The sequence below is a fragment of the Tachysurus fulvidraco genome, chromosome 8, assembly GCF_022655615.1.
Source record: "Tachysurus fulvidraco isolate hzauxx_2018 chromosome 8, HZAU_PFXX_2.0, whole genome shotgun sequence".
NCBI classification, from domain to species: Eukaryota; Metazoa; Chordata; class Actinopteri; order Siluriformes; family Bagridae; genus Tachysurus; species Tachysurus fulvidraco.
The window spans coordinates 14,164,856-14,184,413 of NC_062525.1; the positions used below are offsets into that span (position 1 = coordinate 14,164,856).

At 37.3% G+C, this 19,558-nt stretch overlaps 2 protein-coding genes and 3 non-coding genes across 5 annotated transcripts; 3 read left to right on the top strand and 2 right to left on the bottom strand.

Annotated features, from left to right (window-relative positions):
• Positions 1 to 816: 816 nt before the first annotated feature.
• On the bottom strand, positions 817 to 9,231 carry wdr45b (WD repeat domain 45B). The gene is made up of 10 exons (XM_027177470.2): positions 8,777 to 9,231; positions 8,197 to 8,271; positions 6,371 to 6,472; positions 5,861 to 5,948; positions 4,161 to 4,255; positions 2,998 to 3,188; positions 2,704 to 2,789; positions 2,498 to 2,599; positions 2,274 to 2,395; positions 817 to 2,144 (listed from the first exon to the last, which is right to left on the bottom strand). Exons 1-10 carry the CDS (start codon positions 8,841 to 8,843, stop codon positions 2,038 to 2,040), a joined length of 1,035 nt encoding a protein of 344 aa, XP_027033271.1. The 5' UTR covers positions 8,844 to 9,231; the 3' UTR covers positions 817 to 2,037.
• Positions 9,232 to 9,369: 138 nt separating this feature from the next.
• On the top strand, positions 9,370 to 9,442 carry trnar-ccu. The gene has a single exon. It is a non-coding gene; the product is annotated as a tRNA-Arg (tRNA).
• A 6,592-nt stretch (positions 9,443 to 16,034) lies between these two features.
• Positions 16,035 to 16,106, top strand: trnaq-cug. The gene has a single exon. It is a non-coding gene; the product is annotated as a tRNA-Gln (tRNA).
• A 168-nt stretch (positions 16,107 to 16,274) lies between these two features.
• Positions 16,275 to 18,361, top strand: mrpl58 (mitochondrial ribosomal protein L58). The gene is made up of 6 exons (XM_027177473.2): positions 16,275 to 16,597; positions 16,677 to 16,701; positions 16,773 to 16,832; positions 16,952 to 17,034; positions 17,353 to 17,522; positions 18,056 to 18,361. The coding sequence occupies exons 1-6, from the start codon at positions 16,433 to 16,435 to the stop codon at positions 18,138 to 18,140; spliced, it is 588 nt and encodes a 195-aa protein (XP_027033274.2). The 5' UTR covers positions 16,275 to 16,432; the 3' UTR covers positions 18,141 to 18,361.
• Positions 18,362 to 18,890: 529 nt separating this feature from the next.
• Positions 18,891 to 18,963, bottom strand: trnar-ucg. Its single transcript has one exon. It is a non-coding gene; the product is annotated as a tRNA-Arg (tRNA).
• Between the last annotated feature and the right edge of the window lie 595 nt (positions 18,964 to 19,558).

Here is a 19,558-nt window from a genome sequence, read left to right on the forward strand (position 1 = left end):
TTTTTCACCGGTTAGAGCCAGAACAGGGAGAATGTGTATACGAGAGTGTGTAATGTGTTAGGTTCGGTTGCACTTCGAGCCTGACACGCATGTTAATGGTGTGCTGTAAGAGACGGATTGGTGAGATTCAAACTTCAATATATTGAGAATCCAGTTACTTTCATAAAATAAATCTGTCCTAAACAAGGACAAGGTTATAACGATCTGGGTTCTTAATACCAATAATTGATTCTTGTAATGTTTGCTCAAATACATTACTAACGTTCATACTGATACATAAATGCTGCTTTGCCGTTTCCTGTGTTTAAAACAACGTTAGTGGTTTTACTGAGAAATAACCAAATGACAGTATCATCAGAAGAGAAGGGTTTTGTTGTTAAAGACCATTTTAGTCATTTTACCCGAGTACACAAGTTGACAATATGACAGACACAGGCATAGAGTAATGGTTTAGTAATTAACCACCTATAAAACATTTACTCGTCAGATTGCAGGTTTTGGTTAAAAAACAAACAAAAAATACCTACATTGTAATTAAGCCATATTATTGAAATGGAAAACATTAAGCCATATGACACAGAGTCTTTTACCATGCTTTTATCAGATCCTCAAATTAATGTCATAGAAAAGTGACTCGAATGATTTAACACATTAAAAAAAAAAAAAAACACCCCAGAATAAAGATTTCAATGTTGTAGTCAGCAAGTCTTTGTACTAGTAGCTACTTTTGTTAGTAAATACATGACGTCATCGGGGGCGTTACAAAACACTGCAAATAGCCAATCAGCACAGGCACAGATCAACCGATTAGCAGACTGTTTTACAATCGTGTTTAATTTGTTACATGACACATTGTGTTGGATGTATCCCTGTGTAACTCAGTCATAGTGTACATTACAGCATGGTTAATGCTGTGCAACAATTTGTAATCACGTGTACATTTACAATCACGACAAAAGCTTGAAATAAGTTTCTAATCAACAAAGTTTGATTTTTTTTAAAGAATTAAATGAAGTGTTCAAGCATATAGGTTTTTACTATTGGGCACTTTGGTATTTTTTTCTGTACATTAGTATTGGCAAAAAAAAAGGAAGTTGTGATTACTGATTTTTCATTAGCTAACTGAAATGAATATTAAAATTAATTAATTGAAATTAATTGAAAAAAAATTATTGAAATTGCCACCTTTCAAATATGTAATGATAAAGCAATAATTTTTGAAATTTCAAATCAACCCCGCATTTTTTTTCTTTTAGCAATGTGTCGAGATTAAATTCTGATTTAGAAGGACACTTCTTTCTCTCGAATTATGACTAAATGTGAAAAGGATATCTGTAATCCATTTATGGAGCGCACATGACTATGCACATACTAATAAAATGCCTTGATCAAATACTAATTTGTTCTGACTGATTAACTTGCAACACTCGTGATAAAAATAATAATAATGAAAATTGCACATACATGTAAGTAACAATGAATGAAAAAAAAAAACATATCTACATTGTAAATGTTGTTCTTTTGTACTATGCTATATTGTTGCAGTTAGATAGTTAGCTATGCCTGGCTTTTTGTGTTTATGCAACAGGTAAAACAAAGCTAAGGCTACCAATATTATGCCCATACATATTGTGACTGATGAATAAGCATACACGCGTTCTTCCTCTTCAGTAATAACAGAGGCACTCACTACAGTAGGATAGTTAGTGGACAAATATTCTTCTAGCCAACTCTATGCTTATAAAACAGCAGTTCTCATGGAAGACCTTTTAAAAAGCAACTGTTGTCAGTTCAAAAATAGTTTCCCTCTTCTCACTCCACTGAATGACTGCAGTCAGTTTATTCATCCATCTCTCCACTGGTCAGTATTTCATTTGAGCTCTTTAAAAACTGGCTATTGAGATTACAGATCTCTTGGTCTTCCTGCACCAGGGAGTCACTTAGGCAGGAATGCCACAAACTGTTATTCCTCTGACATTCTTCAAATTGTCAGAAAATAGGGGAAAAAAAACAATTGAATCCAAGTACAGTCTGTGCTCAGATCTTCTCATCAGTCATTTCCAAGAATTGGGCACATACATCCCTGGAACACTCCCCTTTTTGGTTGAACAGGAACTTGTAATAGCTGCCATCAGCACAAATGGCTGGGTAACAAAAAACAGAAAAAAAAAAAGAATGGTTATTAAGTGTGCATTTTCTCTGGCCATGAATGAGGTTTTCGTAGCATTGTCACATCTAAAGGCTGCTAAATTAACACACAATTCCTTTTTTACCTATGACTGCATTGGGCTCCGTTCCAAAGGCACAGACACAGGGTGAGCCAGATGGGACCTGGAACTTTGAGAAACTCCACTTGGAGCTGAAATACTTCGGTAGGAAACTGGCTGAGGCCAAACTGTTTAAAAAAAAAGAAAAAACATAGCTACAGGTAAGAAGCAGTGAATCCATAAGGGGACACAGTTTTAAACTTTGCAAATGTCTTAATTTTCTTCCAAACCTTGATTGTTTGTTCCTTTTGGGATCTTCTGCAGCAAATATGTGGACTGTCCCATGGTCACTCGACACACAGATGAGAGATGCATCCTGATTGAAGTTAATGCTGCCAAAAAAACCTCAGGTGCTAAATATGTTGCTTACTATACTGTACATACCTGTATGTGGTTTGGAGTCCTGTATCACAGCATGAAATAATCGACAACTCACCAATATATGTTTGCAGTCTGCGAACCTCGTCTTAACTCCTGTATTAGATGACCCGCAGACGTGTCAAATATTCTGATTAGAGTCCCCTGAAGAAATTAACAAGTTTAGACCATAAACAGACACTTTATTATTATTATTATTATTATTTTTTTTTTTACAGAAAAGCATCTCAAACATATTCTTTAAATCGTGATTGATTTATTTCGCTGCTTTGTGCACTTAGAGAAAAGAATTCAGAGTAATACTGTTCAAAATCTCCTTGCTTGTATCAATACTTCCTCATCTGTCTCTAACCTTTTCTGAAGCCGTGGCTATCCTTGTGCCCTGGAGGTTGAGTGCAATACAACACAGAGCACCCTCGTGGGCAGGAATATCCACCGGAGGCCTCTCTGTGTTGGCTAGGTCTACTATCTGCACATGTCCAGAGTGGGTGCCGGGAAATGCTAGCAATGAGTTGTTGCTGTTTGGACACAGAACACATAAACCTGCCAAGATAATCAAAAGACATAAGCTGTATCAACTATCTGAAAATTATATTAGGGAATAAAACAAATGAGTATATACTTAGAATTTAAAATTTAATAACTGAAACTTCATCAGAATCAGGTTTATTGGCCAAGTATGTTGACACACACAAGGAATTTGGTTCCAGTTGTTTGTGACTCTCAAAAGTACAGACATAAATAACACTATACTATACAAACTATACAAGACAATGCAGACGATGAGATACAATATAGACAGAATAAGTATTAAATATGAATATAGAATATGAACGATCAGTTATGTACATAAAGGTTGGGAGTTCAAATAACAATATTGTGCAATATTATGCCTACAATATATAGCAGCAGTAGTGTGTGTAATGTATACAAATGATTTGAAGACTGACAGTCCTGATAATGCAGTACTTATAGATATGAAGCAGTGAATATAATTATATTGAATAAGTTAATACAACAGTGAACATAATCATACAACATACAAACATAATGAGCCTCCCGATATAAAAAAATGGATTTGATGTAAAAACAAGTGAATATGAACAAATCCATTCTTAAATCATTTTAGAGAGTATTAACACAAACAATTGAAAACTCAGCATCAAATACAAACAAGACAAGAAATTAAATTGGGAAAAGAGATATTCTTTCATATAAAGGGAGGAAAAATTAGTGTCTATAGAAGCTGATATCCTGCCTTACTGGAAGTTTTAACACATGCTGCACTTTCACTATTTAGTCATTTTCAGTTCTCTTTTACAGAGTTTTGTGGATGTCGGTAAATGTAAATCACGCTTGGCAAGGTACACGTGATACCATTTACTAACATATTACATGAGTAAATCTTGTGGGAGTTTGTAGTGTGGATTGGTATATAAAACACTTCCAGACCTGATAAATGAGGACCATTGAATATTTCAGCACAGTTGTTTTTTGTGTGAAATGGAGACGTACCTTTAGGGTTGTAGCATGTTTCAAAGACATGCAACTGGTGAGGGTTGTGTGTGAAAGTGAAGACTTTGATCATTGAATCGAGGACCACCACAATTCTGGAAGCATAAAGACAGAAAGTTCTCCAACTATTAGACTTGTCAACAATCAGAACTGAACTGCAGCACACCACATTTCAATACCTCATCCAACTGCTGCTATAATATAACCTTCTTTGTTTACAATACTGTATTGTTGCACAATGTACTGTATAATATACAGAATGCACATTGGTCGTCGCTATTTTGTGCATGCGTCCTGAAATGTTTTGTATTGTCTGTTTGCACTGTCTTTTGTCTCACACTGTTTGCACCGATGCACTTTATGAAGCTAGGACAACTTGCTTTAAGTCTTTAACTCTGTGTTGTTTTATGTAGAACCATAGTCCTGGAGAAATTCATTGCACTGTGTACTGGGTCAGTTATATATGTTTGAAATGACAATAAAAGCTTATTGACTTGATTAAGATATACTACCAAAAAAAACCCTTATGCATCAGATATACTTAGGTCAGCTGTATCTAAATATGAAATAAAGCACAGGGTCTGAGTTCTATTCGCTTAATATTTAATACAGAATTTGTCATTTGCATCTAAATTACTGTACTCTCAGTACAGTGGTTCTCATTTCCACACCTAAATTATCCCATCCTTTTTAGGACAGATGGGAACTGAAAAATCTCTTTCATTTCATAGAATAAGCATTTTATATTACAGTACTGCAATATTGGTGAGCATTGCTGGCATGAACTTAGGTTAAATAAAGGCTAATTTTAGATGCTGGCTGATTAAAAAAATAATCATTTCTTCCAGTTGCTTTCGATGTTAAATGTAATTCATTTTAATTTGGTTTCAGGTTTGTCACATATAAAGGAATATAGTCTTCTAAAATATGAGGTAAATTACGAATTTACTTTCGATTAAAATTTTACCCAGTGGTTCACATTTTGTTGCTATACTGACTGAACAACTGTACAAAATTTTTATATATACTGAGGAAAAAAAATAATGATTGTTATTGTAATTAACCATCATGTCACTCTAATGAGCTATTTTTTATTTGATGACTTCACATGAGTCATGTAAAGAGCTAAAGTCAGAAGATGATTCAATATAGACCTGCTTCCTGATTCTTAGTTGCATGACTTGCAAAAGACTGCTAATGATTCTTGTTTGTAAGAAAAGGGGTTTGACCTGAGAATTTGAAGTCCCTGACTTTAACAATAAGTTAATTTGAAGTCCCTGACTTTATTCAAACTATAAAAAGTGTGAATAAGATATTTCATTAATCAATCATTTAAGTCTAAATAATATGTTCAGAACAGCGTGGAAGTGTCAGATCACATAATGACAGTTATTGAAAGTGTTGGTACTGTGTTTCTGAATTTCTTAAAAAAAAAAAGGTAGAACTGCTGAATAATATTCCTCATAAACTAAATTGTGTTTAAAATATCTATAAAACTGTAATGTTGTAGGATGCTGCAGTTTCCTCAAGTGAAGGCACAGAGCCTGAGAGAGCAGGAAACAAAAAAATCACTTTAGTTTCCATGTTTAGGGTAAAACCTAATAAGTTGACAGGGACTTTAATAGTACTGATGAAATGAGAGTGAAAGGAATGTTTGAAATAATGCATGAAATTATGGTTTTTAAATTAATGCCAAATACCTGTCTCTTCGTAGCTTAACAGCTTTGACTTCTGTGGAAAACTCGATCTCAATCACTGTCTTTTTCTTAAGATCATCCCAGATCATAACTAGTTAAAAAATAAATAAATAAACAAACAAACAACAATTATTGAGGAAGTATGGTTTACAAAATCAAAGTCATTTATTCCTATTCATTTTATTATCTCAAATTCATGTCTGGTCAGAGGATGTGTGCAGATCAGTGTAACATTTTAAAAGTAAATAATCACCGCACCTTTTTTTAATTACAGATTTATTCGAATTCTGCATTCTCAAAATTGTTTTTGTTTCTAAACAACTTGGATTAATAATGTGTTTGTGCATGCTCCCCCAGTCTTTAGAATAATAAAAAAAAATACACTGCAATATTCTGCAAAACCTCTACACACAAATGCACAAAAATTCATTCATTATACTGAACGCCACATGAATTTTAATGTGCTGAGTTATACAATATGCTAATTTACCCATATTATGCAAGAGAACATACCTTTATTAGGTGGGTACTTGGGTTTCTTGCCTCCTCCGACAAGAGCAAGATAGTTACATCGAAAGAGCATCTCAACGTGCCCGACTCCACCCTCGAGAAACTCTGTGAGCCAAACACAACTTCCATAAACTTCACAGGACCAGCAGTTTATGCTCTATCAAATACTATATCATGGTTCACATTTTCTAAACAATAACCCATTGTATCTCACTAAGTTATGCATAACAGCTGTTATGTTTAATGTAGTTAAAATGTAATTATGTATTTTTTGTAGCAGTCCTAATTTCAAGCTAGAAGTGCTACATCATGCTATACTTTGAACAGAGTGGACGATATTTCAGCCCACTGCGGCAGCATTTGTTGCGTCTTTAAAATCTAATTGTGTTAAAGTTGTGTCAACTTTATTTGATCATATAATCACAGCAGCATATTTATATGACTAAAAGTATGTGGACACCTTACAATCACACGTATATATGCCCATTCCAAAACCATGGCAGTTAGCACCTTTTAGTATTATAATAAATATAAATAAGTTCAAACTAAAGATGTTCAGTAGGGTTGAGGTCAGGGCTCAATGCAGGACACTCAAGTTCTTCCACTTTAAACATGCCAAACCCTGTCTTCAAGGACTTCGCTTTGAACTCAGGTGCATTGTCATGCTGGAACAGGTTTGGCCCACATTAGTTCCAGTTAAGCGAAATTTTAATGCTACTGCAAATAAAAAAATTTGTGTGCTTCTAACTTGATTGGAACAGTTTGGCGAAGAACTGCATATAGGTGTGATCAGGCAACCACAAACTTTTGGCTATATAATCTATTTGCATGTAAGAATTATTAAACCATCACAAAGAAAGCACAAATTTAATGCTCCACGAAACTTGCTCTATGAAAATATCACATTAAATATGAATCCACATAAACCAGCAAAACTGTTCCAGGACATTGTACCAGCTGATACAAGGCATACACCTGATTGTAAGATGTGGCTGTAGGTAAAATTCTTCTTGTCGTAAACTTGTGTAGTGCTACATCTGAGACTATATCTTACATCTAGCCAAATGTAGGTGTAAAGTAATATTTATATAATTGAAATAAGCTGTCTCTGCTGCAACATGAAAAATCAGACTGTCCGACATCCTAATCCACCCTCTGCTTCGTCGACCGCCTCTGTTATCATCTGCCAAACATCATTTTCATGATATTTTGTTTGCATACTAAAATTTGCATATTTACTCTACACTTTCATTTTTTCTTTTTTCACACTAATTACATTACAAGCAATTGTACGTTTGTCACTAACTATACATCTTGTTGTAGTTGTAGACCGTGCAACAGGTGTAAACATTTATCAAAAGGCTGAACATAGCTAAGCCTGTTGTGGCCAAACCTTTTTTTTTTTTTTATGTTCAGCTGGTGCAAACAGCCAATGATTTTAATAAACACACATACATTATTCATGAGCATTTTGAGCCTAAAAATTGAGTCACCAACCAAAAAACTTGAGAATTTTAATTAAGATCCACCCAGGCTAAGAAACATGGAGTGGAAAAAATGATTTTGAAATCTCAGAACTGCTAAAAGCAGCTTAATTAAGATACTTGTGTGTGTATTTTAAGTGATCACACTGGAAAATCATGTGCTGGACTGCAGACTGAGTTGTTAACTTCCTTATGTAGCCTTCTACATACCTTTAAGATAATTGCTAAAAGGATTTAAGTTTGATATTGCCTTTATTTACGCGTTATCTTTATGTATACATCTTTAAAAGTCACAGTGATCAGGTTAGTGATCTGTCAGGTCACATGTCAATCAGCAGCAATCACCTTGCTTTTCTTTTTCTTTAAGAGGATCTGTGTTGTACACCCTGAAGCCATTTTCCATCCCACATGCAAAGCATCCTGTAAACGAAGGGGAAAAAAATTAACAAGACTATAATTGTGTGTTTCAAAACATATTAATGCTAATAAAAACAAGTACATCTTAGGGAGGCGTCCAGATAAATGGGACAACGTTAACATTTTCAAAGTAAACAAATATTCTTATGTTTTGCACCATAATATCTTTCAGCCTGACAACGAATATTCGAATATACATATTCGGTATATAAACAAACCAATTTAGCCAGCTAGCAAGCTATCTACTTAGCAACCCGAGAAGTGATCGAAGTGTCATTAAAAATAAGATAAAGACAACTTTAGCAAGCGTTATTTTGTCATCTAGCTTCTTCAGATGCTCAATAAAACAAACTCAGACATAGCCATCGATCCAAAATATACATCTAATTTCGCTAAGTCGAGCTCAAACTATTAGCTTCCGTGCTAATAAAGCTACCACTGGCTGTCGCCTTCACAGCATAGCGATGGTGACGTTAATTCACCAGGAACAACACGAAAAATATCCTACCATGATCTTGGTTAAATCCAGCATAAAGAAGTCCATTTCCGTGTGGGTTGGATGGTAGTAAATTCATTGTTCGTGGAAGATATTTAACCCGAAACTGTCAAAAAAAAGACACCATTCCTCTAACCAGACTCTATGAGATATGGGACGTACACCCTTTGCTGTATCACCAAACACTCATGTCCTCCTTTGCTCCCCCTTTCTTCACAGGAAGCTTAAAAGATCCACAGGAAAAATAATCAAAGCGAGCAACGGATTGGAGGTGCTTTTTTTAAGAATAGCTAGCCACCAAGCCTATAACTGATTTCAGCCTATTGTCCCTATTTTAAAAGATGAAATAGACCTGTTTCGGTTTTTATGTAGTGTTAAATCAGTTTCGAGTTGAAGCACTGCATCATGAGCTACAACCACCAGTTATGTTATTATTGTATGTAGATTTATTTGTACGCCCCCGCTATTTTTCCTCATTATTTTCCCTCATTATTTTCCAAGATAGACGTCGAACCTACAAACATTAGTAGTATATTATTAAATATTACGAACGTACTAAATTACTACGTACTAAACGGGACCTGAGTGAACAGTGCACTCACCCTGCCCCAGTGGCCTAATGGATAAGGCACTGGCCTCCTAAGCCAGGGATTGTGGGTTCGAGTCCCATCTGGGGTGAACTTTATTTCTAAATAGAAACCATTACAATGCTGTCATACAATGCTGAATGTTTAATCAAACTTAAGTCAAATTAATTTAAATTTTCCATCTTAATATTACTGAAAATATGCAGCAATTAAATTGTCTATAATCAGTGGAAAATAAGTTAGCACGGTAATTGTCTCACACCTCCAGGGTTGGGGGCTCGATTCCCCCTCCGCCTTGTGTGTATTTTGCAAGTGCTCCCCGTGCCTCCGGGTACTCCGATTTACTCCCCCGGTCCAAAGCCATGCATGGTAGGTTGATTAGCATCGCTGGAAAATTGTCCGTAGTGTGTGATTGCGTGAGTGAATGAGAGTGTGTGCCCTGCAATGGATTGGCACTCCGGGTATTAAGGCAGGTGTAACCTACCTTAATACCCGATGACGCCTGAGATAGGCACAGGTACCCCGTGACCCGAAGTAGTTCGGATAAGCGGTAGAAAATGAATGAATGAATTGACAAATAAAAAGTATTGTATAAGTGACAAATATATGTATTGGCCATATGACTGTATTCATGATATATAACAAAAAGAAAGCAGTTGCGGAACAGCAGAGTGGCGCAGCGGAAGCGTGCTGGGCCCATAACCCAGAGGTCGATGGATCGAAACCATCCTCTGCTAACTTTTTTTTTCTATTTAATCATTGTTTTTATACTCAGGCCACATTCGAAGTGTATTTACGGTTTATTATCACCGTACTGTATTTCAATACATATCGTCAAGCTGAACATTAGACGTTTTCCTTATTTGCCCCCACACGTATATCTATGTTATTATCCAAGAGTGCCACCTGTTGCTCAGCTTGCGCTTTGGACTAATAATAATTTGGATAAGGCGTCTGACTTTGAAGAAGAATGTAGAAGGTTCGGGTTCAATTGCGGATGCTTTAAAGCTATAACTGCCCGAATTGTTGCAACTTCACAAAGAATATGACGTCTAACAATAAAAGCTTAAGCAGTCCTAAACAGATATTGGATAAAATCCATCAACCTCGGGGATGTGTATCTCTCTGTTGTGAATTAATTTATGATGTACATATAACAGCCCTGCAATGGGTTGGCACTCCGTCCAGGGTATATCCTGCCTTGATGCCCTATTACGCCTCAGATACGCACGGGCTCCCCGTGACACGAGGTAATTCGGATAAGCGGTAGAAAATTAATTAATGAATGAATTTACATATAATATAATGAAACCGCATAAAGCAAGCCTGCATCACAACTGTGTTTGTACCCTTTGTTTGGGACGCTATATTTGAGTACATATCTTCAAGCTGAATATAAGCCGTGTTCTAAACTATTTCATTCTATTCTATCCAGGGATTATTTAACTTACCTTTTCTACAAAAGCACAGCAGAGTGGCGCAGCGGAAGCGTGCTGGGCCCATAACCCAGAGGTCGATGGATCGAAACCATCCTCTGCTAGCTTTTCTATCAATCATTGTTTTCATACTCAGTCCACATCCCGAGTGTCTGAGTATAATAATAAGAAAATAATAAATAATACATAATATTTATAAATAATTTATGTTTGTATTTATAAGTAATATTTATAGTTGTCTTCAGTTGAACAGCAAGCCTGAATCACTGCTGTGTTTGTACTCTGTACCCTGTGTACCTGTCTATTCTGTACCCTGTGATTGGGAGGTTGTATTTGTGTACATGTCTTCAAGCCGAATATAAGCCGTTTTCCTTATTTGCACACACACACACACACACACACACGGATATCTATGTTATTACCCACATGGGAGCAACAAGGGTGCCAATACTAAACTAAGAGACCAATTAAATACTATCTAGAGTTGTCCTCAGGTGTCCAGCAAGCCTGCATTACTGCTCCTAGGTTCCCTGATGGAGAACCACGTGTTTGGGACGCTGTATTTGAGTACATATGTTCAAGCAGAAAATCGGCCGCTTTCTTTATTTGCCGTGACACATACATCTGTCATTACCCTTAAGGACGGTATTACCCTCCATGTTGCTTAGCTTTCAAGTTGCCCTAATGGATAAGGCGTCTGACTTTGGAGATAAAGGTAGAGGGTTGGAGTCCAGTAGCGGACGTTTCATCCGAAAACGTGCACGGAACTGGGGCAGCAATTTTACAAAGAATATGACGTCTAACAATAAAAGCTTAAGACGTTTATCTGTCTGCTATGAATGAATTTATGATGTACATATAACATAAAGAAACACCTTCCTGTCTAGCAGAGTGGCACAGCGGAAGCGTGCTGGGCCCATAACCCAGCGGTCGATGGATCGAAACCATCCTCTGCTAACTCTTTCTATCTAATCATTGTTTTCATACTCAGTCCACATCCCAAGTGTCTTTACGGTTCACCATCACCCTAAATAGTGGAGGGCTTATAGCACCGTCTATTATCGTGTCCTTGCAGAAATAAGGCAGCTAAGGCAAATGTCACTGTTATTTTTAGCCAATACAAAACTAAGATATTATTAAGAAATGCTATCAAGAATTGTCCTCAGGTGTCCAGCAAGCCTGCATTACTGCTGTGTTTGTACCCTGTACCCTGTGTACCTGTCTACCCTGTACCCTGTGTTTGGAAGGTTGTATTTGTGTACATGTCTTCAAGCCGAATATAAGCCGTTTTCTTTATTTGCATACACCCACGGATATCTATGTTATTACCCACATGGGAGCAACAAGGGTGCCAATACTAAACTAAGAGACCAATTAAATACTATCTAGAGTTGTCCTCAGGTGTCCAGCAAGCCTGCATTACTGCTCCTTGGTTCCCTGATGGAGAACCACGTGTTTGGGACGCTGTATTTGAGTACATATGTTCAAGCTGAAAATCGGCCGCTTTCTTTATTTGCCGTGACACATACATCTGTCATTACCCTCAAGGATGGTATTACCCTCCATGTTGCTTAGCTTTCAAGTTGCCTTAATGGATAAGGCGTCTGACTTTGGAGACAAAGGGCGAGGGTTGGAGTCCAGTAGCGGACTTTTCTTCCGAAAACGTGTATGGAACTGGGGCAGCAATTTTACAAAGAATATGACGCCTAACAATAAAAGCTTACGACGTTTATGTCTGCTATGAATGAATTTATGATGTACATATAACATAAAGAAACACCTTCCTGTCTAGCAGAGTGGCGCAGCGGAAGCGTGCTGGGCCCATAACCCAGAGGTCGATGGATCGAAACCATCCTCTGCTAACTTTCCAATCTAATCAGTGTTTTCATACTCAGTCCACATCCCGAGTGTCTGAGTATAATAATAAGAAAATAATATTTATAAATAATTTATATTTATATTTCTAAGTAATATTTATAGTTGTCTTCAGTTGAACAGCAAGCCTGAATCACTGCTGTGTTTGTACCCTGTACCCTGTGTACCTGTCTACCCTGTACCCTGTGTTTGGAAGGTTGTATTTGTGTACATGTCTTCAAGCCGAATATAAGCCGTTTTCTTTATTTGCACACACACACACACGGATATCTATGTTATTACCCACATGGGAGCAACAAGGGTGCCAATACTAAACTAAGAGACCAATTAAATACTATCTAGAGTTGTCCTCAGGTGTCCAGCAAGCCTGCATTACTGCTCCTAGGTTCCCTGATGGAGAACCACGTGTTTGGGACGCTGTATTTGAGTACATATGTTCAAGCAGAAAATCGGCCGCTTTCTTTATTTGCCGCGACACATACATCTGTCATTACCCTCAAGGATGGTATTACCCTCCATGTTGCTTAGCTTTCAAGTTGCCCTAATGGATAAGGCGTCTGACTTTGGAGACAAAGGGCGAGGGTTTTAGTCCAGTAGTGGACTTTTCTTCTGAAAACGTGCACGGAACTGCAGCAGCAATTTTACAAAGAATATGATGCCTAAAAATAAAAGCTTAAGACGTTTATGTGTCTGCTATGCATGTCTTCTTGTCTAGCAGAGTGGCGCAGCGGAAGCGTGCTGGGCCCATAACCCAGAGGTCGATGGATCGAAACCATCCTCTGCTAATTTTTCTATCTAATCATTGTTTTCATACTGAGTCCACATCCCGAGTGTCTGAGTATAATAATAAGAAAATAATAAATAATACATAATATTTATAAATAATTTATATTTATATTTATAAATAATATTTATAGTTGTCTTCAGGTGAACAGCAAGCCTGAATCACTGCTGTGTTTGTACCCTGTACCCTGTGTACCTGTCTACCCTGTACCCTGTGATTGGGAGGTTGTACTGTACCTTACTGCTCCTAGGTTCCCTGATGGAGAACCACGTGTTTGGTGTTGAAAGCAGAGCTGAAGTCCACAAACAGGATCCTCACAAAAGTCCCTGGTCTGTCCAGATGCTGCAGAACATAATGCAGTCCCATGTTGACCGCATCATTCACAGACCTGTTTGCTCTGTAGGCAAACTGCAGAGGGTCCAGTAAGGGTCCAGTAATGTCCTTCAGATAAGCCAGAACAAGTCTTTCAAATGATTTCATGACCACAGATGTTAGAGCCACAGGTCTCTAGTCATTAATTCCGGTAATTTTGGGTTTCTTTGGGACGAGGATGATGGTGGAGCTTTTGAAGTAAGAGGGTACTTCACACAGCTTCAGTGACGTGTTGAATATCCATGTAAAGATTGGGGCCAGTTGATCCCCCCTGCTGGGGGATGGTGTCGTGTAGTTGGTGATGGCTTTCAGACCTTTCCACACTTAGCTGTTTTTAGTTTCTGCCTGTAGGTCGGTATCAGATGAACTAAGCAGTGATCGGAGAGTCCCAGAGCTGCCCGTGGGACAGAGTGATATGCATCCTTTATTGTAGTGTAGCAGTGATCCAGTGTGTTACTGTCTCTGGTGGGACATGTCACAGAAGTGACAGACCACATAAAATATTGTAGAGGCAATGGCGAAGCATGGTGAGAATGGTCAAAAACATCCCACAGACCACCTCCAAAGACCTACAACATCAACTTACTGCAGATGGTGTCACTGTGCATCGTTCAACAATTCAGCGCACTTTGCACAAAGTGAAGCTGTACGGGATAGTGATGTGAAAGCCTTTTCTGCAAAACGCACATTTGAACAAGCCAGCTTCATTTTGGAATAAGGTGCTGTGAAGTGATGAAACAAAGGTTGAGTTATTTGGTCATAACAAGGGGCGTTATGCATAGAGAGTGGGCAGGGGGGACGCCAATTATTTTTTCTGCTGTTCTAACCGTGCTTTGCAGTCTGTTTCTGTCCTGTTTTGTTGCTGCACCAAACCAGATGGTGATGGATGTGCACAGGACAGATTCTATGACTGCAGTGTAGAATAGCATCAACAGCTCCTGTGGCAGACCATACTTCTTTAATTGACGTAGAAAGTACGAAAGTACATCCTCTTCTGGGCCTAGAGTTTATGTTGCACTCCCATTTCAGGTCTTGGGAAATGGTAGTGCCCAGAAGATGAAGGCCTCCACAGATGACAGGGCAGGGCGTTGAGGGATCTTGCCTAAAGTCCACTATCATCTCCACATTTTTGAGGGTGTTTAGCTCCAGACTGTTCTCACAGCACCATAGCACCAGCCGCTTTACCTCCTCTCGGTATGCAGATTCATCACCATCTTGGATGAGACAGATGAGCGTAGTATCATCTGCAAACTTCAGGAGGTTAACAGTTGGGTCAATTGAAGTGCAGTCATTAGTGTATCCCAGTCACCAGTCCTGAATATCATTGCACATCTGTGGGGTGATTTGAAGAGGGTTGTCCATGCTCGGCAACCATCAAACTTAACTGAACTGGAGATGTTTTGTAATTAGGAGTGGTCCAAAATTCATTCATCCAGAATCCAGACACTCATTACAGGCTATAGGAAGCATCTAGAGGCTGTTATTTATGCTAAAGGAGGCTCTACTAAATATTGACGTGATTTTTCTGTTGTGCTCAAATTTATGCACCTGTCTAATTTAGTTTTGATGCATATTGTGCATTTTCTGTTAATCCAATAAACCTCATTTCACTACTGAAATATTACTGTGTCCTTCAGTTATTTTATAGATCAAAATGAAATTGCTGATCCAAACACCCACATATTTATAAATGAAAATAATGGAAATTTCAGGGTTTCCTAAACTTTTGCATACGACTGTAACATAAGCAAATAGCGTTTGACTTCAGAGAAGAAGGTGTTCGAGTCCCATTGAGGATGTTTGTTTATAAATTCATAAAATCTACAACCGCCCGAATTGTTGCAATTGTACAAATAATATGAATATGACAATAAAATCTTAAGTCCTAAACAGATATATGATCAAATCCAGCGGAAGCATGCTGGGTCCATAACCCAGAGGTTGATGGACCAAAACCATCCACTGCTAACTTTTCTATCTAATCATTGTTTTTCATCATCACTGTCTATTATTGTGTACTTGCAGAATTAATGCGATGGGATGTATTTGTGTACACATCTTGTGTTTGCCCGGTGTTGCGTCGATTATCCTAGGTTTTACTACTTTTCTATTATGAAAACATTCTTGTAGACTTGATACTGAATTCGTCATATGCACGTCAACGCCTTAGCACTATCACACCCATATAAGCGCTAAAATAAGTGTGTTCGTCGTCTGGTTCCATGGTGTAATGGTTAGCACTCTGGACTCTGAATCCAGCGATCCGAGTTCAAATCTCGGTGGGACCTTACTTATATTACTTTTTTCAAGCAAAATCTTTATTTAGTTGTTATTAAAATAGCCAATTGTTCAATGCATTGAGGGCTGCATTGCCCTTACGCCCTCAATGTATATAATTAATCAGAGGCACTAGCGACCTTTGTATTAAACCTCTTCCTTCCTTAGACACACCCCTTATCCAGAAAGTGTAGCCATACCCAGCTGCCATAACCGTAGCTCGACATACTATGCACTCACTTGGGTCCAGATTGACGATTTCACTAGAACACTTTCATTTATCAAAATTTACACAGTACATTACCCGGAAGTAGAACGTACCCTCCTTTAACTCAATATGGCAGCTCCCGTAGCGTGTTTATGTTTCTCTCGATATCTACAGTTCGCAAACAGAGCTGAACTGTCAGGACAAACGTTATTTAGATTAAACTGCCATATATTTTTAATTCGCCATTTAGGCGGTGGACAAAAGCTCCTGGCCAAGCACTGGGACAATTTACAGGTAAAGAAATAATTTAAATGCTAATTATTCTTTAATTTGGTAAAATAAAATAAACTCATTAGTTTTATCTATTCAACAGGGTCCCCCTGTTGACATCCGAGTTGGTACGTATGTGCTATTTATAACGTGATTAATAATAGCGACTATGTGTTTTAACCACCTTGTTTTATGACAGATAAACTTAAAGTATCTTACAGTCGGAGCAGCGGTCCAGGAGGTCAACACGTTAACAAAGGTTGTATCATGGGTATTTAGTCGATTACCATGCACAGAATTATATTTCCATTGATTAAAGATTTTGAGCAAGCCAAAAATGAATTTTTATCTGTCTACTGCTTTGTCATCACAACACAGTCAATACCAAAGCAGAGGTTCGGTTTCATGTTCAGACAGCAGAATGGATTCCAGAGGATGTAAGGAAGGAGATCCTCTTACAGGTAAAGAGTCAATTGTGTTGTTTGCACAGAAGTAGTGAAATGTCTAATTCATACATTGGTACAGTGTGATCCAATAGTAATTTGACACAAAAAATTTAACTGCTTTGTGCAGGGGTGGTCATTTACAAAATCTGTAGCTGATTATAAGCATGTCTGCTTTTTTTTTTTTGCTTGTATATTAATAAATATTTAATGGAGCAAGAATCTGCCCCTTAAACATTGCTTGTGTCTGTACATCCTAGATATCAGTATGGTGATTTATAGAACAGAAAATTGTGAATCCGTTTCACTTTGCCCTATCTCTACTTGCATTCACAGAATAAAACTCGGCTCAATAAAGCTGGTGAGTTAATAGTAACTTCAGAGGTTAGCAGAAGCCAACAGAAGAACCTGGATCACTGTGTACAGAAAATCTCTGAGATCATTAGTGAAGCCAGTCAGCGACCACCTGAGCCATCAGCAGAGGACCTTACCCTGAGGGCTAAAAGGTGAATCTCACAGAGGCTAATAAATGCCACACATGTTCATATGTTGGAATAATTTTCTTGAATGTAGTACGCATTGTGTTGAACATTGTTCAGCAGCCTCCTTTCGACAGAGCTGTTGTTGTGTTATATTCTTTACATTTTTAAATAACAGATTTAATTTAGTTCTCCTGGACATTATAAAAGGTTGTTATTCTCTAATCTGTAATTAGATCTTTTTTTTATATCCAAACTCTGATGATTTTTCAGTATAACAGTCCCAGGTTAGCTTTGATAGCTTTTTGGTGTTCATGATGCTGTTCTACACTTAACTGCATACAGGCAAATGCCACATATAACTAATAATATGACTTCTGATGCCAGTTGGTTACACCAGAATAAATCTAGGAGTTTCACAGCAACCTTCACAGTATATAAATGTGTAAATGAATGATATATTCTCAGATTGTAACACCACAAAACATGGGAGTAATATTTATGAAAGCCAATGTATATCAGCATATGCATTTACTTATTCCCTCTATTTTTTTCCACAGGTTAGAGAAAAGAAATTTAGAAAGGCTCAAACAGAAAAAGATCCATTCTTCAACAAAGCAAGCAAGACAGGTTAACTTTGACTAAGTGGATATTTAAAATGTATATATTTTTGTTTATTTTTAAGTTGTAAATATTATACCCTTTTTATAGCCTATGTCTGCCTGTAACTGATCATCTCAGAATCATCTCCTGTTACCTCCTGTTATTTAAACCCCAAAGTGCTGATATCTATCTAACAATATGTATTAAGTTCTGTATAACTGTTATGTTTATAGAAAATAAACATACATTTTTTTGTTTTGTAATTTTTTGCATTCTTAATTCCAAATTAATTATGGTTAATTAACCCTTTCTGTTTACATTTGAATATTTAATTAAAGTAATGAACAAAATAATGATAAATATGTAACTACCATATTGCATTATATATTTTTTTTACATACTATCCCGTGATATAAATTAGTTGGTTAAAGACGTTTATACAACAAGTTTCTTGTTTGGGGTTAAAAAAAATAAATAAAAGGTGAAAAAAAAAAAAAAAAGTTAACAGAGCTCGGTTTCGATCAGCATGCATATGGGCTTGGAGTCGAGTACGGTTCCATTGCACCATTATATTAGATAGACTTTTCTTGGATTTTATTTTATATATATATTTCATATATATTTCACAGAGATGACGTGTAAATGTCATGCATATCGGAGCGCTACATCTAGAGGTTGATATTTCACACAAGCATTTTAAGTTTTTTTTACTGTATACACGTCATATTCTTTGAAATACTTAACCATTCCGTAGATTTTAGTTTAACTTTATTTAAAGTTAAGGAAAAAAAGCGACCACGAAGGGACTCGAACCCTCAATCTTCTGATCCGAAGTCAGACGCCTTATCCATTAGGCCACGCGGTCACTCTAAATAGCTGCCTTAAATTAGTTCATAAACTATGATGAAACATACATACATTTTTAATTCTCTTCCATCGGACGTGTAACAGAACCGATTTAGATATTACGCGGCACCACATCAACTTTAATAAACATTTTAACCCACATAAGCTGTTCCAAAGTAAAACAATTATTTTAAATAGTGAATCGCCACAGAAATCTACTTAGATAATTCATACTGGGTGTATCTAATCGACTAAAGGAAGGGTCTCCGATTTTTGAGAAATGCTTCAGAAAACTGAGTCGGACCGATAATAAATAAAAATCAAAACAAAAATCAAAAGAAACGTGTAGCCAATGAGCAGAAAGGGGCGGGTCTTGTCAATATGCGGGGGGGGGGAGTGTTCAGTGCGCATGTGTGACACTAGCAGAACGCGGTTTTAGCATTGACATAGAGGATAAAAACAAAGAAAGAAAGCAAAGAAAGGCTTACGATAAGGCAAGAAGTAGGACCCGTGTTAATATAGGATCAGCGCTGGAGAGAACTGAAGGAGCAGGAAGGTGGCCACATATTCACGTTTCCCGAGTCAATAACTCTTGAGCTAAACGCTGTTTCTAC

What these genes read in the sequence shown, in the direction of transcription:
- wdr45b (XM_027177470.2), bottom strand. Translation starts at nt 8,843, where the DNA reads ATGAATTTACTACCATCCAACCCACACGGAAATGGACTTCTTTATGCT. An exon ending in CAAGTACCCACCTAATAAAG is followed by an intron (nt 5,949 to 6,370) that starts GTATGTTCTCTT and finishes TTTTTTAACTAG; the next exon opens with TTATGATCTGGGATGATCTT. An exon ending in TAGCCACGGCTTCAGAAAAG is followed by an intron (nt 2,790 to 2,997) that starts GTTAGAGACAGA and finishes TAATTTCTTCAG; the next exon opens with GGGACTCTAATCAGAATATT.
- mrpl58 (XM_027177473.2), top strand. Translation starts at nt 16,433, where the DNA reads ATGGCAGCTCCCGTAGCGTGTTTATGTTTCTCTCGATATCTACAGTTC. An exon ending in CCCTGTTGACATCCGAGTTG is followed by an intron (nt 16,702 to 16,772) that starts GTACGTATGTGC and finishes GTTTTATGACAG; the next exon opens with ATAAACTTAAAGTATCTTAC. An exon ending in GGAAGGAGATCCTCTTACAG is followed by an intron (nt 17,035 to 17,352) that starts GTAAAGAGTCAA and finishes TTGCATTCACAG; the next exon opens with AATAAAACTCGGCTCAATAA.